At 37.7% G+C, this 21424-nt stretch overlaps 1 protein-coding gene across 1 annotated transcript in view; it reads left to right on the forward strand.

The window, feature by feature from the left end:
* LOC149782077 (GMP synthase [glutamine-hydrolyzing]-like) overlaps positions 1-10103 on the forward strand; it is a 50174-nt gene extending 40071 nt beyond the window's left edge. Inside the window, exons 16-17 of the mRNA XM_089933510.1 lie at positions 409-712; positions 9835-10103. Of these exons, the coding sequence (XP_089789636.1) occupies positions 409-712; positions 9835-9936 (406 nt within the window). The 3' untranslated portion in view covers positions 9937-10103. The remainder of the gene's footprint in view (positions 1-408; positions 713-9834) is intronic.
* The last annotated feature ends 11321 nt before the right edge of the window (positions 10104-21424 follow it).

The following is a 21424-nucleotide window of genomic DNA, read 5'->3' on the forward strand; positions in this document are numbered from 1 at the left end:
GTGAATGCCTTAGAGTACTTGATCCCATCCCTGCATTATAGTTCACAGCCACAACCAAGTTTTGGAGTAAACAGTTTGATTTCTTAGGTAAAGAGGGACTCCCAGTAGAAAGTAAATTTATTGTCAGAAAGACAGAGGCAAAAAGAGTGCAAAATAATCCCTATACAAATTAAGATATATTATGATAATGTGGCTTTGTGCTAATTCAAACAAGAACAATTGGAAGCAGGTTTGATTGTAACAGCTAATTCCTTGATCGTTACAGCTATAATGGTTTTGTTCCAAAGTCATCTACTTCAATGACTTCAACATAAATTCAATGGCTGTGGGTTTGAAGTTTTGCTGTATAGGGATTATATTTATATGTTGCACAAATGTACAAATTTTAAAAGTGCTTTCTCTTCACAGGGTAGTTTATATATTTGGTGGTGCCATCAAGTACCCTATAGAGGATGTAACTCCGACATTTCTGACAAATGGTGTCCTCAGCACATTACGACAAGCAGACTACCTGGCCACTTCAGTATTACATGAATCTGGTTGTACGTCAAAGCTCAGCCAGATGCCTGTGATTATTGTTCCGCTCCATTTCGATCGGGATCCGATCTCACATCAGCCCTCATGCCAAAGATCAGTTGTGATTAGGACTTTCATAACAAATGATTTCATGACAGGAATTGCAGCTACACCCGGAATACATCTACCCGTTGAGGTGAGTTATTGTTGTTGTTATTGGTTTAAAGCCATTTCAGTATGTGATACATGGCAGCCAGTATATCTGTTGGATGAATAACCTGGGAAAACCCGATGGAAAGCTACTGGGGAAGCTTTGTCACATACTCATGTTGGCCGAGCCCAAGACTTGAACCCATGCAGGCAGAGGTGAGTTGTCATTGATCTGAAAAATTGAGAGCAATTTACATACATGCCAACCATTATGCTTTTGGCATAATCATTACGCTTTTTTTCACTAAATTACACCTTACGCGTAAACGTATATGGATTATGCTTTTTCAGTATATCCACCTTCCAAAAAAAATCAATTGTTTGTTTTCTCATTTTTATTAACATCCCATTAATCCCACAGACCGTATTTTAGAAAAGACGGCTTCTACGTAACTACAATATAAGAGTACACTTGTCCGTGCACTTTTCCTAACAGTATTATGTTCTGTTTATAACAACTATCCTATTACCTAGAAACATGCTGGTTCTACTTTCAAACTTTTGACCTAGTATTCTATTTATAGCAGCTGTTTGGCTTAGCGAGGAGAGAATAGACTGGTTTTCTAATTTTTAATCTTTACTCGCAGATTCTTTTTTCTAATTTATATTTAGTACAGAACCAGTCTATAGGTATTTGGCGCTAAAAAGTATAATTTATTTTAGTCGATGCATGTATGAGAGCAGAAATATCTCCTTTCAAATAATTTCACAGATGGATTAGAAAAAGGCCAAAAATAAACGAAACATAAAATAACAGAATCCTCCAAAGATGAGGACACGAGGGCAGCATCATGTGACGTCTATTGCAGGCCATGTGGAAATAATTTTACTATTTGGCGCTAAAAGTCTTAAGATGTATTCTAGTCGGTGTTTGTGTTAAAGCACATATATTTATTCAAAAAATTTCATAGGTGGATCAGAAAAAGACACAAAAAAACCCAAATCCTTCAAAGATGAATACATGAATGGCATAATACAGCATTCCATTCTCGGGCACAGGGGCTCATATCGTTGCTTAAAATTGACCTGTCATACATGTACTATATAGTACATGTATGACAGGTCAGTTTTAAGCAACGATACAAGTCCCTGTATTCTAGGGCAGCATCATGCTCATTGCAGTCTGTGTGGAAACGATTTTAATATTGGGCATGGTGGTAAATTTTATGTGGAGAAACACTTGAAAACAAAGAAACACATCGAATTAGCTCGTCTTATGAACTCCAATACAAAGGTAACTTCTTATCTACAGCAGAACTAAAGTGCGGACATGAATGTTATAAATGCAGAGGTGTTATTTACCGAGTTCTTGATAGAAAGATAATGAAGATCTTGCTATTGGTGCAGAAGCAAGAGAATTCATGGAACACAATTCTACTCTAGCCGTGAAGGTGTTTTATGATAATGTTAGAGATTATTATGCTACAGCCTGTGATTACATGCTCCAGAAATTCCCCTATGGAAATAAAGTGCTTTTAAATGCTTCATTTGCTGATGTAAATGAGAGACAGTCAAAAAGCTTCAAAAGTGTTAGATTCTTTGTCAAGAGATATCCCTTTCTATTACCATCCTTGTCTACCTTGGATCATTTGGAAGGAAAATTCCTGAAGTATAAAGTTGGGATTCTACCTGACAGTATACTTAATGCAGATAGAGTTGATGTGCAATGGCACCTTATTTCCCAGCTAAAAGACACAATCACTTGAAGATATAAATTTCCTTTTCTTTGTCAGGTTATGAAAGGAATATTGGTTCTTTACCATTCTAATGCTGACTGTGAGAGATTGTTCAGTATTGTTAACAAAAATAAGATTGTTCAGTATTGTTAACAAAAATAAAATTGAATTCAGATCCAGGCTCAAAAACCCAGTACTTTGTGCTCTACTGGTGTGCAAAACATTCATGGTCTCAGCTGGTACAAAGTGTTTTAAAATGCAATATGAAAATATGTTGCTTTCTAAAGCTAAAAGTGTTACAAATGAAAACTTGAAGCAGTAAAGGATGTTAAAAGACGAGAGGGGCAAATAAATCATTGTTTATTGAATTTTTAGCATGTTATATGTGGATTCCTCTTTTTTTCCTTCAAATACGTTCCCCGATCACATTAACGTTAGGGATATAAGCCTGCTACCTCTCAAATCCAGCTTACTAAAAGATGAAAATTCGTCTTTTCTGTCTATATCATATAGACCAAAGGGCAATAACTCTTGCCCCTTACCTCCCCTTGTCACCGCCAGGTGTCATTAGTTTTTAAGCTTCGCTTGTACTGATAACACGTACATTATACCTCCAAACAATCCAAGCCATCTTAGCGTTAAATTGGACCATCCGAAGTTAAATTTGGATTTATTGTGTTGGACAATCATTCTTCTACAGGTTGTATACATTATTTTAACAACTTTTTTCAAAATTGAGTGACTTTGTCACCCTTACGGATTTCGTTTACTGAAGACCATGTTACACACGCTATCGCGGAACTTGTGTTGTCAATTAAGAGTTAACGCGACACTGACTAATTTCGCTTACTCCGTTAGTAACGGTTGTGGTATTAGCGAATTAATAACATGTTGAATTGATAATTTGTGCTTTGTTTTCTTTTCTTGTGTTGTTTCAGTAGAAATGTCAACCAAATGCATGAAATGCAAAAAGTTCAAAGCATAAGAAGACAACCATGACTCTTGCATTGTATGTACCAAGTGTACATCATCTGTACCATGCAGCATGTGTAATACTTGGACAGAGCAAACGTGGGCTGATGTAGTCCAGAAGGCAGCAAAAGGGAGGGATAGACGGAATAAGTCAAAGAAAGATAGCATTGATGTCCTCAGTATATATCAGAAGATAACCCTCCATTGCGAGCCTTGTGGGGGACGTTGGGGTCCCCCCTCCACCTAAAGTTCGTCGTTTGCAGCCGTCAGCCACAGTAACATCAGCGGCAATGGAGGAAAATAATGTTGACAGGATACAACAGTCCAACTTTGAACAGATGCATTGTTTCCCTCGCTCGCTTCCACAGCGTTTTCTGACTCTTTGGGGGAATGTTCCCCCAATTTTAGGCTGCCCAGTGGGCATAAGTCCCCCCGCATGTCCGAACATGGCCTTCGGGCCTACAAATCAGGACGCATGGGTTTTTTACCGGATCCATTTCTTTATACAACCTCTACGTCACCGGCCATCCAGCTGTCCCAGCATGGGGGACCCTTTTTCTAAAATGGTCCGACCAAACATGACTTACGGGGATTTTAGTGATAAATCCGTCCGTCAAGCTGTACCACTGGCAACATACCAATACTATGGCGGAGATTTTAGTGAGAAATCTATCCATCCAGCCAGACCATTGGAGCAGCCGGTACCGGTGATAGCAGGACCGTCGCCAACATTCAGACCGACCACAAGCCAGACAAACCAGCCGGCAGGGCCGGCCGTCCATATGTTCACAGCTTATCCACAAGGGAGAGTTAGTGACAGTGTTAAGGATGACGGAATCGCGTCATCTATGCCACCTGGTATGCTCTATCCAGAAATGCAGGCTATTACAGAACACGACTCGGCACACAGTGAGGGTGACGAAACTCCTGCGAATCAGCCGTACACAGATCCAACCATGGAACGGACTGAGTTTGGCTTCAAGGGGGCATTGGAAGAAATTTATAGGATGTTGGCAACTTCAGAATGCCCTCCACCTCCTACCGCCACTCAAGACTACAAAGTTAAGGCATCTGTAGATCTTGACGGGGAGGAAGAGACGCTGTCCTTCCGGCTCCTTCCCCAGTCGGCAAAAGTTAAGGAGATCAGTGATCGTCTATCAGGACGAATAGGTGATCCGGGGAATGCTAAGGCGTTCTTTTCAAAAAGCCAAGTACCAGCAACGTTCTGATGTCGCTGGTACAAAACTCATTCAGACACCTTCAGTACAGATCTTCCAGCCCTGGACAAAAATATGGCAGCAGTTCACATGTCCGCTCCACTGTTTTACAAAGTGGACAAAAATGTGTTCCATGCCACGTCAAAGCTAGTCCGGAATGTAGTTGCTATGTCTTCAATGTTAGACTTGACTTCATTAGCCATTTTCCGACTCGCAGAAAAATCCGACAATGACCATGCTTGGGAAGCGACGGCCCGGAATGCTAAAGTTATTAACAGGGCAGCTCACCATTCCATGGCTAATGCGTTGACTGCTTCTGCCAACTTAGACCTGATTCGACGTGATGCATGTCTGCAGTCCACGTCGCTCAAGCCCCATTATACTCTGGCTTTACGGATGACTCCGTTTGGCTCACCTTTACTCTTTTGAGGAAAAATTGAAGAAGTTCGGAAGCAGGCAGCTCAGGAACTGCCCCACCAACTCGCCACCCAACCCTCGCAGGCTTTTAGAAAAAATCAGCCCCTGCCACAGCGGAGGGATGATTGGCGGACCAGGGACAAGGGATCCTTACAATCAAATGTGCAGTATAGATCCCAACCCAGTGCCAGGAAACAACAGTCTAATCAAGCTAGGAGGCAACCATACAGAGGCGGTAAGAAACAAAGTTTCTCTGTCTTAAAGCCTCCTAACTCTAAAAATTGACATACCCTCTCCACCACCCGTGGACAGCCTACCTGTGGGCGGCCGCCTCCTGCAATTTCAGGACTACTAGACCACCTTTTTTCCTCAGAACGATTGGGTGATCCAGGTCATTTCGGAGGGACTTCGGATTTCATTTATCCAACCCCCTCCCCTGTCCTCCTCTCCCCTCTTCACGGACGTACCGTCCAATCGGGAGAAGGATACCTTTCTACAACAGGAGATACGGTCGCTCATAGAAAAACGGGCGGTGGAGATTGTGAAAAAACCACAATCACCGGGGTTTTATTCTGGCTGTTTCTTATCCAGAAGGCAAACGGCAAGTTGAGGCCAATCATCGACCTGAGTCGCCTCAACCAATACATTTTACCACCGAAATTCAAGATGGAAACGGCGAGATCAATCCGTTTTTCCATCCGGCGGGATGAGTATGCCGTCAGTCTAGATATGACCAACACATATTTTCACGTCCCTATCCACCCCACGTCACGGAAATTTCTCCGATTCACTTACCGCGACACGGTTTATCAGTTCCAGGTCCTACCCTTTGGCCTCAACATCAGCCCTTGGACTTTTAGCAAGGTTATAGATTGCGTCGTCACCCTGTTGGACGACATCCTCCAGAAACATATGGTAAGTTCTATTCTGCTCAAAGGCAGAAACGATCTTTTAGCACTTTTAGATCATCTAGGCTTTCTTGTGAACTGGAAAAAGTCCGATCTCCGTCCATCCCAGCATTTTGTCCATCTGGGTATGGAGTTTCTCACCAATCTGAATCTGGTACAGCTTCCTCACGCTCGCGTAATCCGGATCGTCGAACTCATCGAGTCCGTTTCCAACAGGACGTGGATTTCAGCGAGAGAATTCTTGCAACTCCTCGGATTATTCAATGCGGCGGCAGGCTTGATCCCACTTGGCCGTCTTTTTATGCGTACCTTACAAATGACGTTACTGGCACAATGGCGCCCCTTTTCAAGTCCCCTCAATCACTCAGTAATGATCACGCCCGAGATACGATCGTTCCTGCATCAGTGGCACAACCCTGGTTGGCTGTCTACAGGGATTCCTCTGGAGATGCCACAAGCGGAGATAACGGTATGTACCGACGCCAGTACCTACAGTTGGGGTGCCCACCTGTTGCCGGACATCGCTGCAGTCAGCGGCACGTGGGAGCCAGGGGAGAGGCCTCTCCACATCAACCTTTTAGAAATGAGGGCTGTCATCAATGCCTTTCATTTCTGGAAGGATCAACTCTCAGGAAAAACTGTCCTCATTATGTCAGACAACTCTGTGGTGGTGACTTACCTCCTCAAACAAGGGGGCACCAAATCACCAGACCTGTGCATTCTGATCTGGCAGTTTCTACGTTGGTGTGACAACCTCCACATCAACGTACAAATCAGACACATTCCCGGCAGACTCAGTGTATTGGCCGACACTCCATCAAGGAAAGGTCAAGTCATTCACACGGAATGGTCACTCCATCAATCAGTCTTTCTTCGGATTTGCACACTTTGGGGGCGTCAGATTGATCTTTTTGCGACAAGGTGGAATCGCAAGTTGCCCACCTTCGTCTCTCCGGTTCCAGACCCAGAGGCTTGGGCCTTGGATGCTCTGTCAATCAGCTGGGAGGGTTGTGGGCATTCGCCTACCCTCCCACAGTTTTGGTACCGAAAATAATCCAGAGGTTAAGGGGTCAGAACTGTTGGATGATTCTGATTGCCCCTCTCAGATGGAACAAGTCCTGGGACACCGATCTACTCGATCTAGCGATAGATCTACCCAGGAAGATTCCAACCAGCCCAGATCTTCTCAAGCAACTGCGGTCACAGGTGTTCTACCCCTGCCCAGACCGTCTTCTTCTTCACGCTTGGCTCTTGTCCGGGCAGTCTTGCGAGACAAACAATTTAAACCTTCGATTGTGGAGAGAATCTCAAGAGCAAGAAGGCCCTCCACTCTGAAGGCTTATAAGGGAAAGTGGCGTGTTTTCAGGGACTGGTGCCATATCAAAAACATTGTCCCTTTGAGTGTCTCAATCCCTCAACTGGCCGACTTTTTTTCTTGGGCTTTTCGAGGAGAAACAGTTGGCCCCAATTACTATCAAAGGCTACCGCTCCATGATATCAGACACATTCCGCCATCATGGTAGATGTGATATTGGGCATAACAAAGATCTATCAGATCTTTTAGCCAATTTTGATTTCTATCGACCAAAATCGCTCACCCTGTTTCCAAAATGGAATCTGTCCTGGGTTTTAACATGGCTCAATTTAGACAAATTTGAACCTTTAGCCCACACTTCATTAAAGCTACTATCATACAAAACATGTTTCTTGATAGCCTTAGCTTTAGCATGCAGGGTGAGCGAGTTACGTGCCCTTTCCAGTGACCCGAACTTTCTTCAGTTCAGATCAGATGGTTCGGTGATCCTCCTGATGCAACCAGGCTTTGTAGCCAAAAATAGGTTACCATGCATTGGCAATCAAAGAATCATCATTTGCTCGCTCTCTTCCATAGATAAGTAAAAGAGCAGCAGCCATGCAAGATCCTGTTTGTGCACTCAAGCACTATTTAAAATGCACAGAGGCGTGTCGGGACACACATAAGTGCTTCTTTCTTCCGGTCAAAGCTGGTAAACGGGATTTCACCCCTCAAGCCCTTGCTTCATGGCTGAAGTGGGTTATACGCTTAGCGTACTCTGAGGTCTCACAAGATCAGAGTCGCCTCATGAAGATTACGGCTCATGAGATTAGAGCAATCTCGGCAAGCCTGGCATTCGAACGCAATGTTTCGATCCGAGATATAATAGAAGCTGTTGGCTGGCATGCAGAGTCAACCTTCTCCAGTTTTTATCTCAGAGATTTGGCTTCGCAGAGGCAAACCTTGAATCTGGTAGGTCCGGTGTCGGCAGCCCAGATGACCACCAGACCCATTTAAAACAATCAGCACAGCCTATCAGCTTTGCTGGATTCGCCAGTGAAATTTCGTAGGTAAGAAGATTTCAATAACTATCTTCTTAACCGTATATAGGAGTCACATATCACGGGACCCTAGGCTGTGTTGCTGATGAAATTAGGAGAACGGGTTATCGTTCAAATGGGGAATCCAGCCATCATTCCCTAGAAGGTACCCCGGGTGGAGGTAGGATGCTCAGCATTCCCTCCTCCTATTACTTATTCTCCTAACGTTAATGTGATCGGGGAACGTATTTGAAGGAGAAAGCAAATTTTTAGTAAATTGTGTTTCTCCAAGAATACTTACCCAATCACATTACTTAAAAACCCTCCCAACCACCCCGCTATGCGAGCATCCTCGTATAATATATATCGCTCAGCTTAAAAACTAGTGACACCTGGCATTGGCAAGGGGAGGTAAGGGGCAAGAGTAATTGCCCTTTGGTCTGTATGATATAGACAGAAAAGACGAATTTTCGTCTTTTAGTAGGGCTGGATTCGAGAGGTAGCAGGCTTATATCCCAAACGTTAATGTGATCGGGTAAGTATTCTCGGAGAAACACAATTTACTAAAAATTTGCTTTCTGCTTGGATTCCTCTTTTTGTCCACTTGGATTACACTTTTTCCTCGTCAGGGGTTGGCATGTAGGCATTATACCGCTCAGATACCCATGGCCCCTGAGGAGAGTTAAAAAGAGTGAATATTTTTCTGCTCATGGTATAATTGTGACCATTTTCATAAATATAGAGAGTTAAAACTCTATAAATGTATCTGAAAATACTTCATTATTTTCATGCTTAAATAGTACAGTGACTTTTACCATAATCATCATCTCGTATTTTCTCTCCAAAAAATGAGATATTAAATTACTCCTTTTGTTATAAGCAAGAGTTGTGCATATTAATGCAAAAATCTTGTATCTCTTTTTGGGCCAGCTTGCTACCACTCAGGATATTAAATTCCAATCAGATTTTGCTCCACCTTGGCAAATAAACTTGTGTTATCATTGTCAAACAAAGCTTTGATAATAAAAAGAAGTATTGGTAAGATATCTTGCATCCAACTTGCTGAGCTCTACAGATCTGGAGACTACATTTCTCATCCTATTTCTATACAACTTGAGGAATAGGTTTATTTCATCAGGATTTTGGATTTTGATTGTGAGCCTGAGATTATTCCTATTATTGTCTTTTCCTTTTGATCAAATATTTTATCCAGATAAAGTAAAATAGGTGAAATCGCATGACAAAGTTTGTGAGATAGCTTTGATTGTGTTCTATATTAATAATACATAATACTTGATAAGCTACTTAGTGAAATCAGCAATTGTTGAGTTAAATTAAAACCATGTGAGCAATATCAGCCCCATATGGGCCTCTTCTTTCCAGATGGAGGAAGAAATTTCCCCCCTAAATTTTCAGTTCTGGAATAGAATGCACGAGTCTTTCTGATAAATTACTGTATTGTCTAAAACAAACTTCATTTATATAAGCCCTGACGTAAACATTACACTGTCTCCACCATTGTGTATTATATGCATAGCAAACACAGTGTGATGTGTATTGTATAATTTTTCTGTGTGATTTCAGGTGTTGAAAGAAATGGTTGATAAGGTGCTGACAGTTCCAGGAATCTCACGAGTGATGTATGATTTGACAGCTAAACCTCCAGGAACAACAGAGTGGGAATGACTTGGTTCCAGACATTTAGCTACAGACATTATCTTTAATTGTCACTTATGTTGATCATCATAATTTGTCATCATTGTGAATACCATGTACCATTTATGGGATCAGTCTGCCGATCTTAGTCGTGCAGTTTGCCCCAAAAAATTAATAAATTTGGCAACCAAAACAAATGGTGAATATTTTTATTGTTTGCTCTAAAGATTTTCTGCTGAACTCATCTACTTTCGAGACATTTTCCCCTGTGATGTGCCTCTGATTTCCATATTTATCAAGGTTTAGAATAGTTTGGTTTTAACCCGATTCATTTAGCACTCATTGCATTTAATAATTAGAGCCATGCACTTGGGTGTCTAAATTACCTCTATTAAGTACAGATTGCAAGGTGACAACCCAGTAGTTGCAGTATGATTAACCAACTCAGTATTAGGTTATGATTTATTATGCAGAGTTGGCTTACATAGATTGTATTTTCATTCAGACTTGTCATCAGTAAATAATTTACAGCTGAAAGCCACTCTTGCTGATATAAATCATAATACCCACTTGATGTATATCCCAATAATTCTCTCATTGACACATAGAACAAGTCAAAAAAATTTGTTTTCATAAAGTTTATTTTAGGTGTTCTTCCAGGCAAGTATTTTTATTTCAATTTGTCCGTAAATATTAAGAGAAAAAAAATCAATGCAGCACAAATTAAGCATGAAAATATATAAACCTGAGATATTTTAATAAAACAACATCAACATCCCCTTCCTAATACAATCTTATTTACTTGTCATCACTTAAAACAGTATTTAGATCTTTTGTTTTATTGTGATAATTTTGTAATTTTGGATCAGATTCGTTTGAAAAATAAGATTACTTTGCAATAGATTCTGTAGAAATTGTTGCAATACTGTTCAGACACTTAAACGATTCAAAAATACAAATGCAAAAAATGTGGGGCCCCGAGTGGTCTAAAGCGCTCTCCGTTACAGATCACTGCTATCTCACCTCTGTCTGCGTGGGTTCGAGTCTCGGAATCAGCCAATGTGGGTATGTGAGAAAGCTTGCCAGTAGCTTCTCGTGGGTCGGTGGTTCTTTCCGTGCTTTTCCCGGGTTCTTCCTCCACCATTAATACTGGCTGCCATGTATAGCCTATCATGTGCTGAAAAATGGCGTTAAACCCTAAAACAACAAAAATTGCACAAGATACTTAGACCAAATTTTTTTTTTTAATCTCGAGCACTTGTACGCAAAAAGGACAATGATATTACTTAGCCTTATTTTTGAAAGAAAACTTTACCCATAGTTGCAATAAAATGGTGTAAAATTAACAAGACATTTGAGAGAAACCTCTGTTCAGAAGGTTTTCAGTGGACTAAATTGTGGCAAAAAAAAAGACAATTTAAAAAAAAAAAATTGAATTCAATCCCAAACCTTGCCCTGCATTTACAAGCCATTAAATATCATTAGTGGTGTAATGTTTTAAAGAATTCATTACATTAAAAAGTTGTATACTTCTGAAAACGTTATCTTGAGTTGTTGGGATACAGAAAATGTGAAGACATTTAATGTCTTTGGATATGTCATCCATTACACAACGTGGTTTTCACATTGTGAAATTCCATTCATGGTTTAATACTATGTATTTGGCCTATTGAATACTGTAGAAACACAGATCATCGTGTTAAAATTTCATGGTTAGGGAGTACATGGATGATTCTGTGGGAATAAGAATAACTGAGGTCTTATTTTGTACCTCGTCTCGCAGTAAGCAGTTCCAGTGTTTCGCTGGATTTAAATTCAGGGATATTCATTAACCATTTTACAAAAACAATGTTAAGATGACCATAAATATTTCTGAATTAACAGTATTTGAGAGTCATTATACAGCAAATATATTCTTTTGTTGGGCATTAAATTTCATGCTTTATCAAAAACACTATTTCATCAGCCTTTACTATAATTGATTTATCTCAAACATTCTCTTACTTAGGCTTTGCTTCTACAGAGTACTGTGTAAAATTACTAATTCTGTCTGTTGAGTTGTTGTTTTGTCTATTTACACAATGCACCCACCATAGTTCAGCAACTGTTTTTTTGTTAATTTTTTTAAATTGTTAGAGTTTGATACTGTGCATTTTAGCACTGTTCCTCCATTTTAGTTGAGCCTGTCTTGGGAGAAGTTTTACACAGCAATCACATTGGAATCCATGTGCATGTCCGTCTGTTCTTAACTTTATTTAACTTCAGTTTTAAAGTATTTTACTTAGCTAAAAAAAAATGCAGGCTCAGCAAAAAGGTAGGCCTTTGTTAGATAAAATTGTGCACTTTATGGCATGGAGGAGTTTCAGTCCTTCAATGCGTATGGCATACTATCCCATTTTTTTTTTTTTTTACAAATATAGTTTCTATTACAAATAGTAGTAACAGACCTCCTGGTTGTACTGAAACATTACTTTAAATACAGTTCGATATTTTAGGGGAAGCAATTCAATTAAGATAAATGATTAGATCTATAGTAGCGGTCTCCCTTGGAAATTGTTCCACTGGTGACAATACTTGAAGAATAGTAGAAAATGCTTGTAAAAGGAAATCACTTTGTTAATTTCTCGAATAATGTTTAAAATTTGATGTGATATGTAAAAAGAGAACATTTTGATGAAGAAAAAAGATTATTTGGGGCTGTATATTTATGATACCGAAAAGATACAATAAATAGCAATACCCTGGAATTATGTTCTTCCATATAATCTGATGGCAATTAGTATTATTTCAATTCGCCAAGGCATCAGTATTCCAAATACTCTGAATGAGTTCAAATATAGATTTTTATATGGACATTTTCTAGTATTAAGGGTCGCTTACCAATCATTCAACATTTTCTTGTGCTGATTGGTTTGAAAACTGTCATGTAGATGTAGCTGTGTGTAAATGAGGAAAGGGGTGGGGACTTTTTAAAAGAGATATTCCTTGTTTGTTCAGTTTTGCAGCTAATATTCGTGTATTGTTAAGAGCATTTCTCTGCAGGCAATGCAAATGTGTCTGCTGGTGGAACTTTGTTGGAATTGAGTAAGAAATTTGTGACATATTCTTTCCAGCACCCCATATTTTTCCAGCTTTTCATAATTCTTCCTACTTATATGTATGTATGTATGTATGTATGTATTTATTTATTTATTTACGTGTATGTGTATGTATGTATGTGTTTTTATTTCAGTTTTTTTTTCTTCCTTTTTTTAAAGATTTTATCAACCATTACATTATTTAAAAATAAACGTCTATCTTAGAATTTCTGAATCCTTCAGATATGCAAAGTACTCATAATCTGTACCTTTATGATGCTGAAAGAAAATATACAGTGATGTGTCTTTATGTTTATTAAAAAAATATCCATTGCTTAGTCCTGCACATGAATTTACCACAAAAAATTGGAATTAGGTTCTTAATACAAATTTACTCTGGAACATACTCTGCCCTAAATGAACATTTTCTGGCCTTAGATTCAAATTTCCAATGACTTCATTGGATACCTGTGTAATGTAAAGATTGTAATGACCTCGTATGCTACCTGTGTAATGTAAAGGTTGTAATGACCTCGTATGCTACCTGTATAATGTACAGATTTTGTTTGAAAAGTTTTATTATGAGAGTAGACTTTCTGCACGAATGGACTACAAATTCAAACTTAGGGAATCAAATTTCCTGTACATGCAGTTTGCTTAAAATAAAAGAAGATTAAAGCAGTCATGGATTCTAGATTATCGTAAGTTATCCTGGCATTTTCATGTTAACTTTATACACATAACCCAGTGAAGAAACACTTACATCTCCCTTGGTATGTTGTATCCAAAGTAACAACATTCACTGCTAGTCATTCCAAAACCCCACACCTTTTATTATATATTGCATAATTTTAAATACCATTTTATACCCATCCTAGATGGTAACTCAGAAGTCATGATCCAAAATCCAATAAATATATCATACTTCCTAATTTTCCCTAGTTTTTCCAAAACATCCTTATTATTTATGGTTTATTTTAATTTTTATGTTGACATTTGATAAAAATTGTTGTTTTGCTGACAGAAGGAAAGAAAGCTGTCTAAAAGTTATCGGCAACCTGAATTTATGAGATGGCTAGTATTTTAGTTAGATAATGCTTTTATTCAAGTTTACGAAGGTACACCAAGAAATGTTTTTTTTTCTTCCAGTAATTGATACAAATATAATTCTGTTAACTATCCATTGTTTTTCCTAAAAAATTTTAAAACATAGCCATACTATATTCTTACATTTGCACAAAGGGTTACTGGAAAGATTGCATTGAAACGAACAACAGTTGCAGAATTTCCTTTGATCTGGAAAGGAGTGATTTGTCATTAATCCATTTCTGGAGGATTTCTATAAAATTTCTCTATGGAATATTGGGAACTTCTTTCTATTGTGGAATACTGAAAACCGTTTTGCTAATACATTACACCAAATGTAAGGAAAGTAGCTGAATATAATTTATATTTCTGAATGCAACAAAGGCTGCTTCATACAAATGATAAACAAATTTTGCAAAGAGATAATGTACCATGCTTCCAAGTAGAGATCAGGCTGCATTAAAAACAAAAATGTTCCATTTTCTGGTAAGAATGTTAATTGGATACTGTTGAAATGACCTAATATGTTGAGAGGTTTTCAGCATGGCAGAACAATAATAGCATGGCATTGAATTATTGTAGATGTTTACACTTTGTCCATTGATTTGACAAATGAATATAATCATAAATTTCCCATTAACTGTACATTTTTTAATGTTGAAGAGGTAACAACATGCTGGGAAGAATATCATGATATTGACAGATGGATGAAATTGTAAGCCGATTAACAGTGATGCACCCAGGTTGAGTTGATGGGGATGATTGGCTGAGTTGATGAGGGTGTTTTGTATTTTTAACTGCCCCTTTGTTATGATGAAGACATTGGGATTTCTTGATTTTCAGGACACTAGCAGTTTGGGTTGGGAGAATATCTCCTGGGCTCACTCAAAGTACAATACTGCATAAAAATGGGCTGCGGTTTCATTTTTCATGGGTATAAATTTTCATGGTTTTCTAAACAAAATTATTTTTGTGGATACTTAAATTTATGGATTTGCCTTAGTTAAAGACTGCAAATTTATAGCTATTTAATTTTATGGATTAACCTGAATAGATGCCCAAAGTGTGTGTGTGTGTGATATCAGTCATAGCGCTACGATGTCTGCAGTGTGGCAGTTTATGGTGATGTCTAGCACTGGGGCATCATGCCGCGGACATGTAGCATGATGTCCCACCCAGTCACATTATCCTGACACCAGGCCAACCAGTCCTAACACTAACCTCAATGCTGAGTGCCAAGCGAAGCACCTTTTAGTACCATTTTTGTAAGTCTTTGGTATGAGTTGGCCAGGGATCAAACCCAGGACCTCCCGCATTCGAGGGATACCCAAAGTAAAGAATACAAAAGAACAAAACAATGCCAACAACAAGCATTGGTAGCTTGAATGAAAGTTAAAATAATATTGCCACCAGTATAAGCACAGATCAGACACCTGCTGAGATCAGTCACTTACGAGTGCTCAACATCAAACAACATCAGGCTGAGCAGTTTTTAAAGGCTTGCTGTATTATCTCTATTTAAACCAGTCATAACATCTGTATATTCCGACATTTATGGCATTAGCACTAGCTTAAAATTCCAGATATGGGGATAATGTCAGCATTCTATATGTGAAACAAGCATATGACCAATTGTCCCTTGACCAGTGCAGTCTGCAGGCTCTGTCATTGTCAGTCTTTGATGTGTACAAATCTATCAAAGTGCAAAGATAGCTAATGTGATAGATGGTTGAATCACTCCTTAATGCCAGCCTTGTAAATGGAAAACCCCATCTGTTAGACTTACAGTAAACAAAATACACAAAAAGAAAACAGGACTCGCACTGCCAATAATGTTAAACCTCATAAGGACCATACGGGGAAAAGGAAGATGTCACTGATGAAGATCAATGTATTATATATTTAATCATTGGACCTTTAAACGTGAAATTTTTAGCTGTCATGCTAAATGAATAATATCAGAAAATTTAATATCGGATTTAATTCTTTGGCAAAGCTGGACTCAATTCTGCAAGTTTGGGATTATCTACATATATTTTGCGTGTACTGAGATTTGATCGACACTATTTATTCAGTGGTTTTGGCTTAAATTTGGTGAATTGTGAATTTTAGTATTATGCTGTAATTCGTGTATAAAACAAATAGTGCTTAATTGGTATTTGTGTTATAATTAGTGTATATGCATAGTGCTTAATAGGTTGTTGTTGTGGGGTTTAATGCCATTTTTCAGCACATGATAGGCTATGCATGGCGGCCAGTATTAATGGTGGAGGAAGAACCCGGGAAGAACCACCAACCCACGAGAAGCTACTGGCAGGCTTTCTCACATACCCACATTGTGCTTAATTGATATTAGTGTTATAATTAGCTTATATGCATAGTGCTTAATTAGCATTTGTGCTGTAATTAGTGTATATGCATAGTGCTTAATTAGCATTTGTGCTTCAGGCAATAGTTGCGTTTTACTCTCTTCTTGATCTTTTGAATTTAAAAATGTGTATATAAAATGAGATGTGCTTTCAGAAGGATTTAAATTTAACAGGAAAATTTGCTTTCTATAATTAGAAGTAAAAATATAGTTATCTTTGCTTTATATAGATCTTTGGGATGGATAAAAAAAAACTGGTTATATCATAAATCATAGAGAAATTTAAATCTAAAGTCAGAGAAAACTGCAGAGAATGAAGTTAACTGCATTTAAGTATTTTAGAATGCAATTTCACCTGAATGGAAGAACGATGACAGTAACATTAAATTTAATTGTTTGTAGATCATTCCATTGTTTATTTTATCGGTGCTTAAAAAATAATACTTCCGTAACAATTTATATAGCTTTCTCATTTGTCTTATTCATTACTCTCTCACAATGCATGAATTTAGGCAGTGCAAGGAACTAGCAGTTACCAGTTACTACAGACGTGTATTGAAAAATATAAAATGGTGTTTAAAAAATTTATGTAATTTAAAAAAAAATAGTTTAAAATAAAAACAAATATGTATAAAAAAAAATATTTTATTCTATTAATCAAGTTATAATTATGAAATAACCATGTGGTTTTAATGCTATGAATGTATCGGTTACAAAGGGATGCTTTCTGTGTCACATGTGGCTGATTCTTCATTGGGTATTTTCAATCTGTGGTCTGGAGTGACCATGACTTGGACAGAAATTGGTCCTGTTTAAAAAATATCTAAACCACTGTAATAATCCTCGATATATCTAAAATATCTTCCTTGGTAAACTTTTGGAGGAGTTATTCAGTTTGGTCCAATTTATCATGAACAGTCCAACTGCTAAAGCTATTGAATATGTGTATCAGAATTTAATTTTCTTGCCTCACCATGACTGGTAGGGACATACTGTTTTACTATGTCTGTTCATCTGTCTGTACATTCATCACACTTTGGTTAAAATCATGAGTCATTTCATGGAAAAATGGTGAGGTATCTGAATTCCGTGAACACATTTATAGTTATCTCTTTGAGTGCAGCCCAAGTGCATTTGATAATTAAAGATATAGTTGTATCAAACTTGTGGCTGCCTGCTACATGTGCTTGCCACAGCTCATATTCTTTCAAAATTTATCATTGCCATGAAGCTGTTTAACCCTATTGGTCATCTAAACTGTAGTCCATTGTTTCAATGCATTGTTTGACAGCATTGAAATTGACTGCATTTGACATCATTGAAATTGACTGCAATTGACAGCATCAAAATTTACTGCAATCGACAACATTGAAATTAACTGTGTTGAAATTTATTGCACGACTGCATAATTATAGAGAAGCAAATAGGTTTGTTAACAAAACATTCTGTAAAAGTATAAACCTGCCATGAGACTTTTTCATTTTTGTTAAAAAAAAATTTACTTTAAGCATCATTGCATGCCCATATGAGGGAATCGGACATTAATAAAAGTATTTTTACACTGAATACAACATTATGGAAGAAATGAATCAATCATGCAAATCTAATAAGTTTAGAAAACCAACAGTAGCATTTTCGAGATAATTTATTATTGCATCATGTTTTGTTTATGTTTCTATTTAGAATATGACAGTATTGAAAATGATGCAGTTTTACATACCTTTTTATATCAGCATATTAATATGTTGAGGCCTGGGAGCAATACATTTAAAATTTCTTTTAGAAAAAGAAAAACCATGTGTGAACTTATTCAAGTTTAGGATAGGGATTGAAAAGATTTTTGATCCCATCATTATTTCCACTGTATTATCCTTGACATGAAAAGAAAAAGTTTCTTTAAAAAATAATACCTTGCTTGTGTGAGTAACTTAACATTGAATACCAACAAGGACTTTGTTTTCATGAGAACAAACCCTGATATCATCTACATTTGACTTGGTGACATGCCTTGTCATTTATGGCATACCGTATATACTTCCATACAAGTTAAATCTAACTACATACTGCACAGATCTATATCTCCCGTCATATAATGCACAGGCAGATTTGGATCTATTGATTTTATAAAGAGTAATCAGTTGAACAGCATAGACTCATCTGCCAAAATGTGATGGCAGCTCAGGGTCTGTGTTGCTTGCAGCTGGGCTGTGCTTTTAAGCAAGTACTTTTTGTACATATACCTCAAACTGTCTGGTCTTGGCCAGTTATTGTTGGAAAGGAGAAATTGAGCCTTGTAACATGAGAACTGATAACCATACAAATACTGACATTAATCTGAAAATGAGGTGATAGGAAGTAAAACTTGTCTCTTTTTTCAGTATAAAGGGAGAAACACACGGACAAGTGAATGCTCAAGTGAAAACTAGGATTTATATATTTTTAGACAAATTAAATGATTGAATAAGTTGCTTTGATTTAGTGTGTTGATTTTATGAATTTGTTAAATATTCTGCATTTCAATTAGATAATTATGCACTGAATAAAACCATACTGTATGTCTCTGATAATGAGATGCCAGTGTATGAATGCACATATAAAAACACATAAACACAGCCTACCATTACGCTTAAGATGGGTTTATGGAGAGAGAGAGAGAATTAAACAGTTTTAAAGAATGCTTTTACTTTCCCAACAACAGTAAGGCAGTTAGTTGATTTACAGTGGGTGTATCATTTACACAGTGAAGTCAGATTTTCTCTGATTTACAGTGGGTGTATCATTTACACAGTGAAGTCAGATTTTTGCTGATTTACAGTGGGTGTACCATTTACACACTGAAGTCAGATTTTCACTGATTTACAGTGGTGTATCATTTACACAGTGAAGTCAGATTTTCACTGATTTACAGTGGGTGTATCATTTACACACTAAAGTCAGATTTTCGCTGATTTACAGTGGGTGTGTCATTTACACAGTGGAGTCAGATTTTCACTCATTAAACTGGTCTGTGTATCTAAATGGCAGCCTCAGAAACAAAGGTAATTCATCTCAGAAAGCAATTAGTTTCAAACCAAAATTTCAGAGAACATCAGGAATTATGGATAGAAATACTCCTATATACTGTAATTTGCAAAAAATAAACTGAGTGCAAGATCAAGACAGAAAATTCCATAATGCTACTGTGCATACTTGGTTATGAGTCAAATATAACTGCACAGACCCAGATCTACCATCACATAATACACCAACAGATCTGGGTCTATGTAGTTTGGAGTAATCAGTAGAACAAACAACGATATTGTTGATTATTATGATGGCAGATTGAGGTCTGTGCTGTTTGCAGTTAGGTTCAACTTAACAGTGAGTATATGTGTTACTTTTTAAATACTATCATTAAGCATTCTCAGAAAATATTTTGTCACTTCAGTTTCATGCAGAATTCAAGCAAGCCAAGAGTTGTGTGTGCTTTACATGAGTAAAGAGTGTTAAATTGAAGGGACAATAGGTGTCTCCATTTAGCTTTAGCACTAATATTAGTTTGGCAGTATCATTAAGTGGGACACCAGCTATATGGAAGAGTGTCACAACATAAGGGGTATCAGTGGAAAAACGGGGTGCTTTATTGCTCTAATTTTCTTTATCAATTCTCTTATTCTCCAACCCATCAATATATATGAGACAGTATGGATAGTTGTGTCAAAATCTCATGTAATAGTCTCCAACCCATCAATACATGACACAGTATGGATAGTCATGTCAAAATCTCATGTCATAGTCTCCAACCTAACAATACATGAGACAATCTGGATAGTCATGTCATAGTCTCCAACCCAACAATATATACGATGCGGTATGCAAGACGGCATGCCAGTAGCTTCTCGTGGGTTGGTGGTTCTTTCCAGGGTTCTTCCTCCACCATTAATACTGGCCACCATTTATAGCCTATCGTGTGCTGAAAAATGGCGTTGAACCCAACAATAACAACAAAAAGTCCTGTCAAAATCTCATGTAATAGTCTCCAGCCCAACAATATATATGAGACAATATGGATAGTCATGTCACAGTCTCCAACCCAACAATATATATGAGACAATGTGGATAGTCATATCAAAATCTTTTTTTTTCTCACTAAAAGACTGATGACTAGCAGGTCCTAAATGAAAATGGTGCCACTCAGACATCCAGTATGGTCACCACAGCACCTATCTTGTAACTATTGTTGTCACTACTTCATCTGAATGGAGTTTACACTGAAACATTAGTTTTAGTTTTGTGGGTTTATTACCATTTTTCAGTACATGATGCAAGTATATTTGGTGGAGGAAGAATGTGGAAACACCCTGGGAAGAACCACCAATCCATGGGGATCTTCTGGAAAGCTTTTTGTTATGCCCATGTTATCAGAGCCAAGACTTGAACCCATGCAAAGACGAGACATCAGTGATCTGTAGCATCTTAGACCATTCATTCCATCTTATTCCCCTAGCAAAGAAATACTTTTATGATGTCATAAGTGAAAATGGTGCAAATCCGACTTCTAAAAGTCCTCACACAAATCTTGTTAATACTACTCAGATGGCTGATCATATCAACATTGTTCTTTCACCAGAAGACTTCTTATGCTGTCTAATTTATCCAGTATGGCAGCCATCTTAAAAATCATCTTATTGTTACTATTACAAAATGGAAAGCCATATTGTGAGTTGTTTTTTTTATCAGAAGACTTTCATCTTGTTGGTCATAAATTAAAATGGTGCTGATCTGATCTTCAGTATTGCCACCTTGGTGGCCATTTTGAACATCTTGTCGCTTCTCATAAACAGAAAGCCATTTTAACATGGTGTTTTCATGGAAAGAGTTCTTATGATGTCTGTTTGGTCTTAAAATGATGAAAAGTTCCAAAATGCAAAACCTTGCATTAAGAGAAACCAGATTTCATTCTACCTTTCAGCAAATGAATTGTCCTCATCTAGAAGCCTCAGTAATC

The sequence above is a fragment of the Sinohyriopsis cumingii genome, chromosome 15, assembly GCF_028554795.1.
Source record: "Sinohyriopsis cumingii isolate HCF-2022 chromosome 15, ASM2855479v2, whole genome shotgun sequence".
Taxonomy (NCBI): domain Eukaryota; kingdom Metazoa; phylum Mollusca; class Bivalvia; order Unionida; family Unionidae; genus Sinohyriopsis; species Sinohyriopsis cumingii.